This window comes from Scomber scombrus, chromosome 14 (assembly GCF_963691925.1).
Source record: "Scomber scombrus chromosome 14, fScoSco1.1, whole genome shotgun sequence".
NCBI lineage: Eukaryota > Metazoa > Chordata > Actinopteri > Scombriformes > Scombridae > Scomber > Scomber scombrus.
In genome coordinates this window covers 10,097,971-10,117,960 of record NC_084983.1, presented here as the reverse complement: position 1 = coordinate 10,117,960, position 19,990 = coordinate 10,097,971, and the positions used below count along the sequence as shown (strand labels likewise).

At 39.9% G+C, this 19,990-nt stretch overlaps 1 protein-coding gene across 1 annotated transcript; it reads right to left on the bottom strand.

Moving 5' to 3' along the window:
• Nucleotides 1-14,191: 14,191 nt before the first annotated feature.
• On the bottom strand, nucleotides 14,192-18,283 carry rtn2b (reticulon 2b). The gene is made up of 7 exons (XM_062433614.1): nucleotides 18,271-18,283; nucleotides 15,666-15,876; nucleotides 15,347-15,485; nucleotides 14,963-15,032; nucleotides 14,577-14,623; nucleotides 14,385-14,443; nucleotides 14,192-14,282 (listed from the first exon to the last, which is right to left on the bottom strand). The coding sequence occupies exons 1-7, from the start codon at nucleotides 18,281-18,283 to the stop codon at nucleotides 14,192-14,194; spliced, it is 630 nt and encodes a 209-aa protein (XP_062289598.1).
• Nucleotides 18,284-19,990: the final 1,707 nt, after the last annotated feature.

Sequence of the window (19,990 nt, the reverse complement as noted above, 5' to 3'; positions counted from 1 at the left end):
ATTAATAGGCTTATCCATACGTGCAACTTCAGGCTCTCATCATGTTCACCAGTTCTTTTAAAATCTAACATTTATTATTACAACCAGTACGACAGTAAAATGTGCAGGACGTAGACACATTTTTGTGTGTATGAGAGATGTACTGTGGTTATCCAGGCATCCACTTTGGCGTCCACAGCACTGTGCGTACGTGCCAGAAGGGACAGACAGTGAGTTTTTTGCACTGATCATTAAATCTTTCACTCATAATTATCTTTACATAAAAAATCAAAAAAACAATACCCTCTGCACGTTTCTTTTTAAGGATTTCAGGGTAAACTTACAATTTACAAATTATTTGTTAACCAGCCACATCAAGCACTTGAACATTGCAGGACGCACCAAGTACTGTGATTGAAATGAGGAACAAATGTTTTACAAGTCGGTGTCAATGGCCTGTGGAGCCGCAGTAGTTCAGGAGTTAAACTGGGATAAAGTTATTATGGATTTAACGATAGAGTATTTTGGCACATGCACCTCTTTACCAGATCACATGAAGGAGATCCAGCAGTTTTCTTCATGTACACTAACTAGTGTTTGTGAATACATGCCAACTTTAGTAGTTTGGTCACCTATACAATATTTGCTTCAAGCAGCCAAATATTTGTTTAACTTGTATGTATAAATATGATGACAGTGTCTCACATAAGTATTACAGACTAGCTAACAACTGATTAGTAGCTTCTATTAGCGTATCACTGTTGTATACAGGGTCTTGTAGCCTGAAATAGAAATGAAAAGATGCTTTAGGCCACTTTAATATTACCGTAACAGTCGTCAAAATGGGAATTAGTTATATTGTTATGAAGCCTCACTAATTTTTTGTCAAGGTGTGAATTTTGTGCAACTCTCATAGTGAGAAAATTATCCCTGTATTGCAAATCATGATGTTTCATGTGTGAGATGCTGCAGTACAGGAAAATAATTTATCTTTGTAGACAAACCTGCCATTCTGATAACTCCATTATAAAGACATGTTTTCTCACTGACTAGTGGTATACAGATGGTTTGGAGATTTCCATATTAGATCTGTAGCCGACACAATACAATTGAACATGAATGGAACTTCTTGAGTTTAAAAATATTGAAACATTTAAAGTGTGGATTATCAAAAATGACCAGGACACTGTTTCTGTGATGAGATATTGCTGTAAAATGCATTTCATTATTTTTTTTTATTATTATATTGGAGTAGAAGCAAATCAGTCCAAAAATATCTGCACCGCTAGATACCACAAGCTGTAAGTGAGAACATATTTCTTTTTAATTTGGGTGAACTGACCTTTCAGTGGGACTGTCTAATATGAGTGATTTAAGAAAAAGAAAAAAAGAAGTGTACAGTTGGCAGTTTGTGAGCCACCAAACCTTGGTTGTTGAATTAGAAGTAATGTTTTCTGGTGGGCGAGCTGCTGACACCTGTTCATTCAGCCTCTCTGGTAACTTTCACATAAACGCAGAGAAGAACAGGAAGCACGGCAGCCTAACCCCCCTCTTGTGTTTGCCTCTATGCACTAAGACGGAAATTCCACAAATCAATACACTATTTTTGCTTGACTCTGCAATTTGCAGCCCCGCACCTGGATTAATGGAGTTCTTTTGTACTGTGACATTTTGTATAGAGATCAGTCATCGATATCTTTACCTTGAGAAAATGTCCTTCACTCCGGGTTGAGAAATACAACTAGTGCCTTAGATACCTAGAAAAAGAAATTTAAGTGTTTTTCTTATTATTGTTTACTTATTGGTGTAAGAACCTGTTTTGTTGCTCTGTGGGAATAATTTGTTGCCTTTATGTTTTGATTTCCACTACATACAGTACTGTGTTAGGACTCTGTAGTGCCATATTCACTTTTTCTGCCTTTGCCACCATGACAGTAAATGACGCAGTATACTTACAAACCAAGAGGCATTAAAACACACGAACAAAAAAGACGAAGCTTGAATGGATCTAGTTGAATCTTCACATGTATTACAGTAAGCTATCAGACTCCGTGTTTCGGTTTCTGTAGAATCACTGTTGTTCAAAGGACTGGAGGGCTCACTTCAGTCTCACATTGTCATGAAAAGCACCTTGTGGTTTGTTTTTTGTATATACAGAAGAAATGTATGTTTCTTTAAAAGGGAAAAAAAAATATTTATGTTAGTGACAACAGTGACGCATTCATTTGTCAATCTTTTTGGGAATACTTTATTTCAATAAAGCACCTTAGCACCTGTGAGTTATTTTCTCTGGAGGTTTGGAGCTCACTGCTCAGTCTCAGCCTCTTTGTGCTTCTATAAATGACATCATCTCTAGCTCCCTAACGCATAATGCTGCATAAGCCCACCTCCCCACCCCACCCCCTCAAATCCAGCGTGCACATGTGGAACGCTGCACATGATGTAATTCGTGTTTCCTCATTTCACCTTATCTTCATTTCTCTTTAGCTTCCAAGAACGCTTTCCGATATGTATTTCCATTTATTTGTGTTTTATGGGTTAAAACCGGAATCTTGAGCTTTTCTTCTCCGTTGGTCGTTTTATAGTTGAGGGGGGGGGAGATCCAGCATCTCGTCTGCACTCTCCGTGCCCTCTTCAGCAGTCCTAGTTTGCTTTGTTTCAGGACAGAAAGGCCCTCGCTCTCGCCTACAGCTCCTTTTGTGAAACCCCTCCTCCCTCCTCCCTTGTGTCTTTCTCCCACTGTCTACCAGCTGGTAAAATTAAACGCTGAGTGTTTATGTCTGGACCAAAGTCTCCACTCTCCAGCCCATTGACTGTCCCCATGGCAACAAGCTCATCTGGATCTGCTGATGGAGGCTGTCTTCCTGCGAGCTCTACCTGGCCACAGAAACCGGAGGGAAGAGGGATGGCCAGGGGGCACGGAGCTAAGAGGTTAACTGTGCTGCTGCGAGAGGCGGAGCACAGAAAAGAGAATGAACTACTGGAATTGAAAACGGCCCATTATGCCCCGCTGCACTACAGAGAGCTCCTCTCGCTGTAAGGACGCATCACACCGATGTGACCTTGACATTGTTTAGCGTGGACTCCAGGTCCTCAAGACACACTTCCGTTAAAAGTCTTTATTTCAGCTGACCTCTCTGCCGTCCACAGATCTCATCACGGTCACAGCAGTTGTTGTCACTCCGACCTTGAAGCGGGGCGTGCTCCGTCTGAGAATACACGGAGGAAGGTTTATGAAAGTGAAGCAGCTCTGTAAGCTTTGATGATGTCAACCAGCAATGCTTGAATTAGTTTAAGACACTTGTGTAGAAGATCAGTGGATCTGCTTTTTTTTTCGCCTGCGACAACAGTTTCCAAGGATACTTTTCACAACACACAAAGCAGCGAGCAGATATCTCAGGCGGTGGGATGCAGAGCTGATGCCTGTGTGAGAGAGAGAGAGACTTTGATATTGACTCCCCACTTTAGGTGGGATCAAATTGTCACCATCAGTGAGCTGAAAATATTGAAATAAATGCCTGAGAGAAAAATGACAGACCACCTACTGCTCCTCACATGATCTGTTTAACACCCCCCCTCCTCACCACACACACACACACTCTCATCTGTTGCGTGTGGGGTCTGCTCTCTGGTCAATAGCATGACCCTTGACCCTGCTGTTGAGGTTTTAGGATGGGAGGGGGGTTGTATTGCCATCCCTGGCTCCCTCACTTCTCTTAAGGTCCCCAAAGTGTGTTGTGTTTAATTCATGACAAGCCCGTCTGCTGTGCTGACCTGGCTGATGCACTTCTCCCCGTTTCGCTGCGATGATGTGTGTCGTATAAAGTGCTGAAGTAGGAGAGACATGCAAGAGAAAGAAGGATCCTTGCACTGGAGCCAGAGCCCAGTGTGGTGACAGTCGATCCACCGCTAAGACCACTAAGCCAACTTCCTGCAGAACGGATGATGAGTTAAGCAATGAAATGTTCAAATGGGAGAAATGATTAAAAACAGAACATGCATAAAAAATATGTATACATATAATTAACCCAAATCTTATTTTACTTCTAAAAGCATGAAAGAAACAGTGTGCATGATTTATTGATAACACATTTCCCAAAGCTGATACTTCCATTCACAAGAAGACGTTCATTCAGTAGTCTAAATTTTATTTAAAGAGCACATGAGGTTATATACCTCATGGTGCCCATGTATTTTGGGTTTAAAGCTTTTTTTAAATTCCATGTCACATTATGAATGTCTGTCATCAGACATTAAAGCAGGCAGCTTGACGAATTGCATTTTTAAAGGTGTTTTGATCAACTCAAGAGGCTCTTGTCATAGTTCAGCAGCCATCAAAGGTAATCGAATGGTTATTAACTGTTAGAGGACACCAGAGGAGTGGAGGGGGAAGGGGAAAAGGAGGAAGAAGAGGACTTCAGGATGGAGCTCAAAAGTCTCAGCTTGTCCAATCTGCATCATAATTAAACTGTTATTTAAGATTCTCATCTGAGCACATTATTGATTTTTTTCCCCCCTCCACCTCAACAGCTAAATCAAGTGGAATTGACCACTTTGCTTTGTTTTTTCCTATCGTGTCACCTTTTGTCCTCCAGTTCCTTCAGTGCCACACAATCACAGTTTTACACGGTGCTGCTGATTGACCAAAGCTGGCCGTTCTGTGAGTTTAATGCATCTTAATCATGATTAATCCTAATCCCCTCAGCGGACAGCATGGAGCGTATGCAAGCATATGGCCTAACAGAGCTAATTCTGCAGACATTACAACAGCATCTTGAACTCCACAAACACAAAAGACAAAGGAAGGACAATATAGACACGGATGGATGGAGGGAGGGAGGTGAAGATGTAACATGAAGTGATAAGTGAGTAATAGAGTTCAGAGATGCAGGACCTCCAATTGAACTCAGTTAAACTGCAGCCACCCTATCCCTTTCATATGTATGAGTTATCCTCCTGGACATAAAAAAACAAACACTTTGCAACCGTGGAAGAAACACAAGTTTGATGAAGATTTTTTTTTGTTCACACTGTTGGAAGTGTTGATTCAACAGGTCAGTCATTTTTAGGCAGTAGCTTGCTGTTTTTAAGGTGAAAAGGTTTGTCACTCAAAAGCAGTAGTAATAGTCAGGAATTATTTTCATTAGTTTTCTTGCCAAGAATTGTATGAGAAGATTGATGCTACTTTTATATGACTAACATCACATTATGTTAGTGTTATGAAGGGTTAGTTGTCTGTTACTATCCAGTCCACAACCAACGGATGTGTAAATGATTTCAATAATACCCAAATTCATATTTTTAGTTTTCTATAATCAGCCAAAGAATCAAACTTAGCTGTAATATTTATTATCTTTGAACTGTGAGTTGTCTAAGTTGTCTCTGTTGACTGTAGTGTGTTTGTGGTTCACTAAAAGTCTCTCTCCACTCTCAGAACAGTCTCGGGCAGAGAGGTCAAACTCTATTGCTGTGGCCGGAGCTGTGATGGGCGCGGTCCTCGCTGTCTTCCTCCTCGCTGTCTTCATCATCGTGATCCTCACTGCTCGCAAGGCCCCGACACCAGCCTTCACTGACAAAGTGTAAGTCTGACAAATAATTCATACTGCGGAATGTGCTCTGCTACTTAATTAATGACATGATACCTCATGAGGTTGACTGAAGCCTGTCGGTAGGTTCAGGGAGTTTCTGCTTCACTCCTGTGGTGAGTGCTGCAGCGGTGCGCGCCCTGGAGCAGGGAGGCTGTGGGACAAGGTTGAGGGGTGGCGGATAATTGCTGTCTTGGCAGCAAGCCCTTGTCCTGTTTTGTTCAGTCTGTTCCTGTAGTGCACCGGCACTCATGTTAATGTTAAAGCTAAGAAGAATAACTTTGAGGTTGAATTATTTACAGAAGGAGCTGGGTCACACTCTGCCACAGTCCTGTGTCTGACATCAAATGCTTTGAGTGCTCTTTGTCTTGTTTGTGTCTGTCCTAAATAACTGTGACAGTGTGTGAGTGCACCAGGATGAAATCTTGTGGGTTCGTTTTGATCAATTCTGTTTCTATTTAATATTAAAGCCCACATAGCAACATTAAGGTGTTCTTTATGTGTCCGATACTGCTGATCAGCCTACCTACTCCTTCCTTACAAATCATTATTATGAACCTGTGGACCATATCTGCAAGGTTGCAGGTCGATCCCCTCATTCATCCTTATTAGTGTGTCATTGAGGTTGCTCGCTCCGGAGAAACATAGTTATACGCTTCAAGCATGTCTCAAGGAAAGCAACAAAATAACTATAATTCTCTGTTAAATCCTCCCAAAATAGAAATTGCTTGTCAGTTACACAAATAAGTCAATGATGTATGAAAAGAGACACTTGGATATACAAGTTGCAGCTTATAATTGAGAAGATGAAGCTAAAAGTTTGTGAAACGCCTACAAAGGATGTTCATACATGGTTTAATACTGTTGGACTCTAAAGGATTTTGGTTTTATTTACTTTTCCTCAGCTATGATAACCTCTCTCTGAAATCTCTTGCCCCAAATAAAAGCAGTCTCATGAACAATGACATTTATTTGTCTCTGTAAAATGTTGCATTATGATTTCATTGATAGCAGGTACATTTAAAAGACATGAGATTATGTGGCATTGATGATGACCCACCTCCTATCACTGCTGATTGTGTCATCACCAGCAGAAAACAGCATGAATCGATGGAAAAAACACTCAACGTTGGTGCATGGGTGTGGGCCCCGCATCATTACACTGACACTGTAGGAGGATGTGTGTTGGTCTGTGATCAGTGACACGACAAACTTAGCATCTTAAGCATGACCGTGGCTGAGGTGTCCCGGTGGGATATGACGGGGGGCGGGTGGGGGTTGGATGCAGGCCTCGTCCCTCTTCTTCATCACACACTGACGAGAGTGTAGGACAGCAGGTCACTGAGAGCGCTAACCGTAATCTCCTACCACTTCTCATCTGAAGTATGAAAGAGAGGCACTGCATCAAGTGATATACAGTGTTAGAAAATCAATGTCTGTCATGACATCGTTTTATGAATGGCCAAGGTCAGTTTCCAGGTTTCGGTTTAGTAGTGGGCGGGGATTTCAGTGAATGAGACGATTACTCTGATGGTCAGAAATTTTAGAACAGCTGTCAAAAAATCTTCTAAATTTATTGTTATATATGAAAATCCATCACTCTTAAATCCATATTGTGAAACATCCTAAACCCTATTGTATGGTGTCATTAGTGTGATTGTGTTAATGTCAGCACTTAAAGGGACAGTCCAGTATTTTAGTCTTGTGCTTCCATAAATTTGGGAGACAACAAAGAGAGAGATTTTTTTTAAATAATGGTTAAGATCACTGCAGCACAAGCTGAAATATGCAGACTTTTAACCCCTAGAATGGGTTCAAACTCCAAACATTTCTGGAGCCTACATTTCCCATAATGCAACTTGATGTTGCCTTTCATTTGATCCTTCTTTTCTGGTAAACACCCAGGTCTTTCAAACTCCAGGCCCTACATTTGTATTGCCGGTTTTGTGTTATACATTTGGGGTCTCTCAGCCCAACCCAAAATAACCCCAATGACATCACTATGACATCATCAGGATTATTTCACAGACATTACTTCCTCCTTCATAGCCACAGAAGACGTTATACAACCATTTTGTATTCATGACATATAAACTGACCCTCGGTGGTGCTGCTCTTCCGAATATCAGTCCATTCGGTAAAACTCTGTAATCTATAATCATTGCTATTTCTGTCTCTTATTCTCTGAAGGATTGACCTTCCTCCGACACACAAGCCGCCCCCTCCCTACTCTGAGAGAGCACCGGCTGTTCCTCTGGGTGTCCACGCATCGCAGGTGGCCTGGCTGTGTCAGGTAACCCCCACTCTCTCCTCATAATCTATTTAATATTATGTCCGTATATTCTGGTACATCTGAATCATCAAGTATTTGTACTACAGCCCAAAGTTTATCACTTGGTTAGTACTGAGTCAGGACAGGAAGTATATGTGTGTATTAAGCAGGAGGACTAATGTCTGTACTCATTTAATATGTAGGATTGTTTAAAATTTAATTTGTGTTCTCAGCTCACCTCAAGCCTGTACTTTTTTTAGCCTCACCTACACACAGACGTAAAGGCAAAAAAATTTCGGACCTTTCTGAAATTCGCCTCAGAACAGCCGTGAGAAGAGAAAATTGTTTTATGTTTTGCGCCGTGAAAGAGCAGCAGCAGCAGCAGCAGCAGCTGGATGTGAATGATGACTTCTATCTTTGGTTATTTTCAACATGCAGACTCGCAGGGCCGACCGCAGGTACGAGCTGACTGAGAGGCAGCATCCACCCGCAGCAAGGCCAGGACCGCCGGGGACTCAAAGCCACACCCAGCAGCTGTCCGGCCTGCAGTGGGTTTGTCATCAGAGCGGGACAGACCAGGTGTACATCAACCACCGTGAACACTATGTGTGACGCAGTCCACCGAGCACCTTGCAGTCATTCACTCTGACCGGCAGCGAGCTCACCAGCTTCACCTGATTCACTGAGCTGTCAATCCAGAGGAGGAAACAGCTGGCAGCATCAGAGCACAACGTCTCTCTTTGCAAATTGTTTTAATGTGTTACACCACATTGTGCAAATGTTTTTTTGTCTTAAAGCTAATAGTTCAACATTATGGGGAATTCGCTTATTAGTTTTCTTGCTGAGAGTTAGATGAGAAGATCAATACAGCTTTCATCTAAGAGTGGTATCTTTTTTTTTATCTATCTCTCAGCAATAAAGCAAATACACTTATTTCCCAAGAAACTATAAATGTACTTCAATTCTTTTTTTTCTTTGTTGTGTTGCAAATGTCCTGTATTTATCAGTGTTTCATGTTTGACATCACTGCTCAGATTATGCTTTGAAGCAGATTATTAAGAGAGCGAAACTCACCATATCTGCCCCCTTAACAACCACAGAGAAGATTTAGCTAGACAACAGCACAGGGTCATAGTTATCTACCAAATCCAAACACCATATTCATGTTTTTATCGTCAGAACCCACGAAGCGTAAATCTGACAAGCTGTATCCTCACTCATATCACCAGATCCGAACTGCAGAGGTCCACTGAGACCACGTGTACTACCTGCAACACAGACCATGAAGGGATTAATTAAAGTATTTCCGTCCCACTTCTGTGATTTACTGCTGTGATGTTATGACACTGCGCTTTTTTGGCAGCACAAACTGTAGAATTGTAAATGTGTAAATGTAGCCTCTGTGTCAGGATAATTTTGTAGAGCTGTAATCTACTGCTTACTAATCAGGGAAATAATGATGTCAGGGCATTTTATATAGATATGCGTGTAATGTAGAAAAACGTACTTGTTAACTGATAGAAATGTTCAGAAAGGTTGTGGCGAGGAGTTAGCGCTGCAACAGTCAGATTCACAGTGTACTGAGCTGGATTTCATACTGCTGTAAAATATACTGTGTTTGACTTTGATCATGAAGAAACAGAAATAACTGTTTTAAGTGCCATATTGACATTTTGGGGGTATTCCCTCTGAGTATCGTATCCTGTAGTGTTTCCTGAAACGTGACTGAACGGTCATGTGCTGTTGTGTTGTCTGATTCATGTATTAAAGTGTAAGTTGTTGCCATATTTGCACCAGTGACATGATGCTGCTGCTTTACAATGAGGAGTGGATTAAAAAAAAGTCTGCTCTCTCTGTGAAACATAAGAACAACACAAAATGTTCTAGACACGAAAACAAAAGAAAATGAAAGAAAGAGAAACAGAGGACGGCAGTCTTCTGAACTGCTGTGTAAAATCAGATAGCTGCCGGCGTTCGATAAGCTTTTTAAAGTAAACAGGCTAAGAGGTGGAATCTCTGAGTCACCACATGTGGAAACAAGAGAAGTCCTTGAAGGTTTGAGAGGGAGTTTGAATTGATGCGAGGAGGGTTTTTGAGGCAAAACATTTTCATCTCAAGGTCACAGTCACATTGCTTCCTGTGTGATTCTCACAGCAGAAGGGGGAGGCTGTTCACATCACCAGAAACATCTTGTGTAGATGATGCAGTATTTGTATGTGAAGAGGCGAAGCCCAACGTTTTTTTGACGCGACACAAACGGTGAGAATGTTTGTCAGGATTCGTTTGTTTCTTTAGCTCCATCAGCTCTGGGTTCCTCCGTCGTTCCTTATGAAGGGGCGTTGCTGACACTTCCCAAGAGCAACACCCAGTGTTCGAACATGTCAGTGCAGCTTTCAGTCTATCACCATCAGTCTGGATACAGTTTTAAAGCAAATATACAGTTTGACTCTTGGCTTATTGTAAGCTATTCAGTTCAAACTTGGCAATATGTCTGGTGGTTTTTTTTAGGTGTGTCAAGCTCCACATTCCACATTTCCATTCCCAAGCTCCACACAATTAAGCCACAGTTGGCTCTTTCACTTAAATATGGTGTGTGGGATTTTACTTAAGTTAATGGATATCTGTATAGAAATGGAAAATCACATATTGATCGCAATGGCATGCTGATATCCATCACATATCGGTCATGTTAAGGGATGATGGGAAGGATGACCATCTGCTGGCCTTTCAGAAAATCTCCTGAGAGAAATCTGACTGGCAGTAATCACCTTTATAGTGTTAATTTAAACACAATTGTAAAGTAAAACTGAAAATTAAAAAAAGACAGACAGACATATACAAGAAAATGAGAATAAATCATGGATGGAACAGTTTGCTTTACCCGTTACATTTTTTGTGTTATCCTGTTAATCTCTTTAAATTAACATCTTCTGTTTATTGTTTTGCCAAATGTAATCATTTTAATCTTCAGTTTATTTAGCCTTATGAACTTTTATGGTTGGGTTTATACTGATTTACACTGACTTAGATAATAAAAAAAGCACAGGTGTAAATAATTAAATTAATGAATTTCATTTAGCTGCTTCACTTCCAGGGTCCTGGCATTGTGTCTGCTGTCAGACTGTCATGGTTTACTGGGAACTGAGCCATTATTCATGTTATTAGTAACACCTGTGCTTTTCCTACTATATCAAGTGAAAATGTCCTTTCATGTCATTGTTAATGAACTTAACACAGGTGAGTATGAGGATACAGAGAGCTGAGGAAAGTCATTTTTAAGTAACATTTTTATTGGGGAGCAACAGAACAATAGGAAATAACAATAGAAAAAAAATATAAATACCCATAGAAAGAAGTAAACCAAAAACAAAATATAAAAGTGGCAACCATAAGAGAAAATGTCTTTTTAAAGTTCATGGTTACACTTTTCTTTTGTTGCACATTTTTACAGTTGTGTAAAGTGTTAAACTCCTACTGTAGACAAAAAAAAGTTCACAGAGACACCAGTTACACCAACAGCCCAAAATAGGCAGTAAAAATCATTTTGTACTGATACCAATGTTGCTTTTGAAAAGTGATATCAGCTCGTACCACAGTAATGTGATGCATAGGTGCATCATAAAAGGGTTGGTTCACCCAAATCACACACATTTTCTCACTTACTTCTTGTAGTAGCACGGAATATAGTTTTAGCAACTTCTCTAATCACAAATGGTTATAGTGTTAATCTGTAGACCTTTACTTTCAGCAGTGATTGAAAAAAATGTGTTTTTTCTTTTGGATTTTTATGATTTGAGTGTAGCGACCCTTTCCTTTTTTTTTCATACTGTTTCACCTGGGATCAGAAAGTGAAATTACAGTAAATAACTTCAGCTCATTAAGACGTGTCAGTATGAGTGCAGCTGTGTTTTAAGTTCTGAAACATCGACCACTAGAGAGCACCACACGGTCGCTAACATTAAGCTGACGTGTGAACAGCAGCTCACTGCCTGAACAGCTGCATTCAAACATCTGCTTACACTTCACTGGCTCAGGTTTGGAAGCTGTTTTGCAATTTATCAGCTTGAGTTTGAAGGACACGCAACAAGTTACAGTAACAAATGTATTTCTTAATGTAAGGCCACAACTGAAGTGCCTTGCCTTTTTTTGTAAAGTTACATTAAAGGCAAAGTTCATACATTTTGTTCATTTAATTCATACAGCACAAAGTGTTCTGCAGCACTGTGGGCTCATAAAACAAATACTTTGACACAGATATGTTATCTTGAAGGTTTTTCCGACATTTTTCACCTCTGTCACAAAACAAAATGCAGCTACAGTATGTTGCATCACAGTGACATTCGAATTATGCTTCATGAGACTGTGTATTGTGTAATTTTGTAATTTTCTGGTGATGTCTTGGTCATTTCTGGTGCTAATGAACACATTTTTGGGTCGTTTTGTTGATTTGGAAAATTTTGACTTGGAGTTGTGGAGTCAGATACTTGCTGAAAATGTTACATTTTTATATTGTGGCCTGACAAAAATATCAAATAGAGAGTATTATAATTGGCTTGATGCTATTGGAGTAATCTCCTTTATTCTGACTTTACATGTTGTTTACCCTTTCCCAGGAAATCCCTGAAATAGAACAGCTCGCTAAAATCAATATTATTTTGTTTGCCAGTGACGTCCACCGCCTTGTCAAACTGCCCCTCGAGCTCTTCACAAGCTGCCGGCGGCAATTGTTGGTTTGTTTTTAGAAGTGAGGCAATGAAAGTACAGTGACTCCCTCTCTGAGTGATGCACTTTGGTCAAATAATGAATATTTTACAAATGGTATAGGATCTGTAGTTGTATCTACTGAAATGTCCTCTGCGGGCAGTTTAAGGTGCATCAGGTTCACACAAATATCCAGCTGAAACCGGGTGGAGGTGCTGTATACTCCTGAGGATATTTAGTTATAGTTGAGTAAGTTACAAGAGACAAACCAAAAGTGTCCTAAGAGCAAATGCTAGCAAATATAGTAATAATCTAAACTTATGTACTTAATTTTCCATTTGCTCCACAAGTGCTTGAATAAGAAGCAAATATGCATTCTAGTGGCTATAATCAATACTCTTATATCAACAATGAATCACATGACTACTTTTATTCATATCTCTATGAATCATGACCTGACTCAGCAGCTCCCCTCTGCTCTACAGAGCTTTAAAGCAAATTTAACTGAAGCTAATTACTTTGGTTTTCTGGCCTGCAGCTTTTCTTATTTGGTTCCCTCTCACTGCTCCCATTAGCATTGTTTTCGGGCGCGCAAGCAACTGTTTTCAAAGTAAAGAACATCTGTTCACTACCTGCCCAGCACCAAACAGTAGACAGGCGAAGCTGGTGAATATAGTTGAACATGTAGCAGCTCAAGAGTCGGATATATTTTTATCAGGGGTTGGTGGTGAGCATAACAGAGCTAAGGAGAGTGACTATCGGAAACATAGTTCCAAATAAATGCAAACACTGCTCGTTATCTGCTGGACAGGTTGGACAAGTTTAAACTGATAAACTGTAGTAAGACTATGAGAGCAGGAGTCTCTTATCTGCATAGTAAGAATTGTTGCTATTTTGTGTCATAAAACACATCTTTTTGTGCTGTTATTCAATCCAAATGTATCTGGAGTTGCTGAGTTTAAGGTCTCTCTCACTTGTTAAAAGCTGTGTTGGTGCTACATTTGTATCTTTAATCAGCAGACTACCCCAAGAGGAGCAGGGAGTCACTGTTTGAACCTGATTAAACACAATTTACATGAGGAGCAGAGGGCAATCAGTTCTCATTATTCCTTATATAAGTCTCATAAAACTTGTAAGGAGTTGCTTCAGAGAGAGCTAATACTAGTACTTCAACATGGCAAGCACACACTATTAATGTTAATTAATGGCTGGTTATGTTCATGTCACTTTTATTTTACCCAGCTAGCATGAATAATGCTAAATAATGAAAGCAGTAATAATGCTTCATTGCTTCAACAGGAACATGGTGCTCACTACTTGTGTAAAAAAAAACAGACCTGTTACCGCCAAAATCACAGTGATCGTCTGTGCTATCCCTGCTCGGAGTAGATGTGTGAACTCTTTCTATGAAATCGTGCCCACAGAAAGCATCTCAGTAGATAAAATTCCTCTCCTCTTACAGTTCCCCTCCCTCCTCATGAGTGAATAGCAGCTTTGTTTCAGCTGTCAGGGTCGATTAAATCTTGCTCCCATAAACAAACATCATGGCGGACAAAATGGAAATGAGCGGCCCCTCCAGTGGCCCCACAGATGATATAGCCTACCATTCCAACACTTTCCAAATCCCAAATCCTTCCAACATGTGACCGGCATGTTACTTTGACTTCACTTTGTGTTTGGGGGCAGGTGCAGGTGTAGGGGCGGGGGCAGGTGAGGGACTAACTGTACCATACATTCTGAGAAATCTGTAACAAAAGAAAGGACATCATTACAGAAGATCATTTAAAAATATTCTCATTTTTTGTTTGCATGATAATAACACATTGCATAAAGAGCAGGTTACTTACATGTTTTTTATTTTCTTTACAAAACCTTTAACAGCTCTAACCATCCTCCTCATCCGCGCCTGTTGTCAAAATGACAGATGGGTCAGTGCATTCATAGCATATTTTTTATCCAACTGCTCTTTCTATCAGTAGACAGTCTAACAGATTGTTTTCTGCTTGAGTAAATGTAAGCAGGTTTGTTTTGAATCTCACCTGCTGTTTTTTGTACAACAGAGGAAAGGAAAAAACAACGATCACACCTGTAAAACAAGGACACAGAAGCATTTATTTTCTTCACTTTGATACTGTTGTGCAAGTCCATTTTAATTTGTGAATTACCACTGAAATACATGCCATACAAAACCATATCTCATCCCTGTCCCTTAAGGATAAAGTCCTGTTGAATGGACTTTGGCAGAGGAGACTGTGCCTCCTGTCAAAATTGGTTTCTTTTAAACACGACCACAATATTTCCCTGACTGTTACCAGCAGGTCACACTGGAAGGAACTGCCACGTTTTTTTCATTTAGGTTCAGGAAACACAAACACAGGACATACTGTGTGTTGTGTGATGAGCGAAGACTGTGAGCAAAACTCACCAGTTATCACCAGAGTCAGTCCGTTGGTTACGATGCCGACGTAGGTCAACAGATACAGAAGCACAACAAGCTGGGAGAAAGAGCAGAGAAAATGTTTTATATTGATGTTTAAGTTGCTTTTTTTTTAACAGATTTCAGGTCACTGTTTTGAACTGTTGGTCCAGTTGATTTGCAACTGTGGAAAGATGCTCACATACACCCAGTATTGGATTATAGCATTGCTGGCAGCCACAGTGTATTTTTAATACTATCACCAGATGGTGCCAGAGACACAAATTTTCATACATGTTTTGGTTTTGTGACCTATAATTATACTTTCAACATTAGACATGTTTTATGATCATGATCATATATCTGTCATTATTTTTATCATCACACACAGACCTTAATAGAGTCAATTATGCTGTCGATGAAAAGAAGGCGTTTGATCTCTGTGACAGCAAATGCGACCAGTAACACCGTCTCCTCCACCAGCGTCACTGTTTCCTTATCTGTCAGAGAGCTGTCATGATCTAGATAGGACCTGGGAACAGAGAGGCACATACAGACCCTTGAGAACACAAATGGTAATGTGCATCTACCACAAATGAGGCTCAGATAAAGCCAGTTAGTGACATTATAGAGAGCAGTGCAGTTGCATATCTTTCTGCTATATAAGATTAATTGTGAGCTTGATGTCTAAATCATCAGTTAGTGGACTCACTGGAAGGGGTGCTCCTTCTCAGGGTTCCAGCGCAGCAGCTCCAGCAGCTTATAGTAGAGGCGGAGGGGGAGAGTGACACACAAGATACCCAGACAGACATGGGCGATGACGGTGATGGCACTTAGCTGGAACATACTGGCCAGACCGATCACCAGCCCCGTGAACACCACACCAGTCTTACTCACTTTCCGCCAGTACACCAGATCCACAACTGCAAGGTGGACACATGTTAGAAAAAGGATATGGGATGAGTTAATGAGTAAGAGTTAGAGACTGATCAGTTAGAAACACCTTTTTTCCCCCTCATAAATACTGTGTGTTAATTTATCAGATGCTTCTATTTTTGATTTTAAAGCAATGTTTGTTGATCATTTCAAGGTTTTATACTTCATCAGCTGGATGTGAAGCAGTCTGGCAAGTAAAAATGATTTATTTTCTGTGGGACTTTTTGAAAATAATTATTTAGCCATGACAACTATCACTAAGAGTGGGACAAAATAAACAAGAGTTTATGGACACACTGGTGCCCAGTATGAATATTGTTCTACATACAGATGCAGTAAGTAGATTAAAGCCTCTTGTCATTTTTTCCTTACAGCGTTGCTAATTGATGACTGCTCAAGTTAAATTGATAACAGTAAGGTAAATTGCAGTTGAACCTAATTACAAAAAGGCAGAGTGGGCGTATAAAAAACACCATTAAGTTGCATCATGGCAGGTGAAGAAGCCAGTGTTTTAGAAGGTCGAACCATTTGGAATCATCAGGATGACTTTTGTTTTTCAGTCTGTCTCTTGCAAGTCCCCCAATTTTATGGAAGTGTAAGGCTAAATGGCTGAAGAACGCCTCTAAGTACTGTCTAATTAAAATACTAAACTCTGACCACACAACAAACATGTATAATTCCAGTCAGAGGTTTGTCATTCATGGGGTTGAGTAACTTTTGACTTGTACTGTACATGTATAGATATGTATGTGGTCATCATATCAGAATGTCAACTATCCGTTTCTGTGAGAAACAATGTCAGTGTGTTATCAGCCTTAACAACATACAACATACAATATAAGGCATAAAAATGGTCACCTGAGTTTAAAACTTGTACAGATATGAAGCTTGCCATTCCTTCACTACAGACTTTTGGCTCTTAATTTAAGTTAGGGAACACGTGCTCATGTTGCATGTTCATAGTTTTATAAACTACTGTGAAATCGACACTACTTTACCCTGTGATTCACAACGCTCATTCCTCACTCAAATGACCCAGGTCATCTTCTTCTGTTCATTACAAACAAACCTGCTGCTGCCGACAGAAATGTGAAACCCAGCACTGCCTCTGTGCCAGAGAAGACTTTTCAGGTATAAAAAAAAAAAAAAAAAAACACACACACAAAACAGCAAATGCAAAACCTGCCTTGAACTCACTATAATCTGAATGTCTGTTAAATGAAAATCAAAAAGTTATTCATTTAAAAACACGGTGCTCATTTGAATGGTTTAAATTAAGTGACCATGGACCAATCTCAAAAGATTAAAAACATTTAAAAAATAAAATGTGGAAGCAGGCATTTCTACATAATTGCTTTTTTAAATGAGAAAAGTAAGGCTCTGGAGAAAGAATGAAAATGAAAAATAACAGGAAGAAAGCTCAGTGCAAAAGGGGAAAACATACAAAAAAATCAATAATAACCAGTAAATCAATTCCCTGTCATGTTTGCATACACAACACTGGTTTCCTTGTTACTCAAATCAATGAAATCCTGCATAATATCATCTTTTTGTTCATATCTCTCTTTGTGCCAAAAGAGAAGATATCTCAGGAAACAAGTATGTGTCTTAATGAGCGCACTGTTTTTAGTAATGCATTTGTTACTGCACATTCAGGAAGAATTATAAATAAATGAATAAGAAAACCGCGAGTCACTGTATGGTGTTAGATCTTTAACCACCAAAACATCAAATGAACCTCCTAACTCCAGTGTTAATCTTGAGGTAATTATCTGATTAAAAGAGACCCTCAGGCATCTTACACTTAAATGTGTGTACACACACAGACACACACACAACAAGCATTTTTTTCCACAAAAGACAATCTGCAAGAAACAGATCTGTGGATTTACAGGCACAGCAACTGTTCTTAATAATCATGTTTCCAGATAAATCAATAGATGAACATTTATCATGTTTTTTCAGGACAGAGACAGTCACACTCATACCTATGAAGTCATTTTCCTCAACACTCAGCATGCCAAAATATAACTTAACTCAAATTTGCACCCCTATAGCGACGACATAATAAAAAATAAATCACAAACCCTGACAAGAAAACACTTATCAGTATAATTTTCTAATGAGACAACCTTTAAGAATGAACCAAACAACATTCAATCAGCAGCAGGGTCTCATTTAGCTGAGCCCCATTCTGTCCATCTGTCCACCAAGTGAAAGACATGCTGGACTAAGTGTTAGACTGGTTATCCTGCCTGTAATCACATCTGCCCAGCAGAGGGGAAAAAATAATTCCCTCTTCCTCCTCCACCTGACAGCAGACCAACTCACTGCCTGTTCTGATTCACTTCACTAAAAGCTGTCACTCTTTATTTCCTTACGTTTGGAAGCCATTTCAGCGGCGGTCCTGCTTGCTCTCCTCTCTGTCTTGAGCTTGCTGGCTTGCACCTCAGGCTTTTTTTGGCCACCCCAGCTCTGTCAGCGATATAAGGCCCGACTGGCCTAATTTTATCCTGTATTGGATACCCCCTGTTTGGATTCACACTCACACTCACACACACATACACAAAGTGGGAACTTGAGACATCAGCATACATGTACTTGCCCCTCAGCTTCAGAGACTTTCATGGTTTGTCTGCCAGTTGGTGGTTGACCTGAACCCAGAGGCCTTCACAGTTAGTGAGGAACAGCTTTTAATGTAAAATTAATCACCAATCATTATTAATAAGAACACAACCGGTGTTAGTACTGTAGGTCGCTGCAGTATCTCCTCCAGCTGAGTATGCAGCTTTCATAACAAACTAATGAATTTATAATAGAGCTTGAATCATAACACAGCATAGTCTAATAGTGAAACGCCTTAGATGATTTGCTTATCAAAATGTAAATGCATGGAAGAAAGATACAAAGGCATATTTCTCTGCACAGCACATTATCTCAGAATTATGTTGCCTTTCATTTTAGCTCCTTGCAACTGTCTCTGATGACACCTCAGTGTCAGTCAGACCAAAACCTGGACCACACACTCCTCTCAACACTGTAAATTTTTACCAAATAACTTACATCTTGTAGTTGGAAAGATATTGATCAATACTTTAATTTGGTTTTAGAAGCAGATATTCTCATGTTGCAGGCAGATGGCTTTGTTTAAAATGTCTGTTGTACATCACAGTATCGTCCAGATTATTATAATTTTTAGCATTATGTGCTGAACTGTTTATAGTATGTCCTTCTCATGGATTTGCTGAAAATCCCGTTAGCCATTTCAGAGTATTTTTGCTCATGTTTTGACAAAGATTACATTCAGATTAATTTTGCTGCAGTATGACGTTGCTGCTCAAACTAATATACAGCTGTGTAACGGCACATTTTTGCAGCAGTGAATAGAAATGTCAATCTAGAAAAACATTTTCCTCGGGGTATTTTGATCACACACATACTCACAAGTTTGTTTTCTTTTGCTTGTACCTCTGAGACTGAGCTGTTGAAACACCATCATGACTAAGTAGATGTCCAACCTTTCCTGCTTGGTCAGAGTAGCACAACTGGCGGCAAGTGTCAGCCTTTAAATCAAAGTATGTGGAGAATTACAAAGAGTGGTGATGTCATCCCGGCAGACTGCACAGCTTTAACCAGGCAAAACCAAAATCTAATTTCTGCTTGTTCAAAATGAAATAAACAGATTAGACATGAACCAATCTTTACCCATAATAAATAAAAAACATAAAAATGTAATGAGGTTCAGTGTCGCCAAAAGCAAAATAATTGTTCACATTGTAGACGCAAAAACAGTCCAGTCTGACTCAAAATTAAAGTAACAAATTAAGGAGTGCAGCTCTGATTTCAGGTTTTAATGGTCTGTCAGTGTTGGTGCATGATCAGATATGAATCCCTGCAGAGGTGCGTACATGCTCTGTCACCATGTTTAATACACAAAAGTGAAATATCAGTTGAAATCATCTGTGCACATAATGAAAATAAGTCTTCTTTCTTCCCTGCGCCCTCCAGTGTCTCTGTGTCTCCTCTTTCCTTTATCAGTCACACACTGTGTGCTAAATGGCCGACTGTCCCATAATCCACAGAACCGCAAGCCCTTAATCC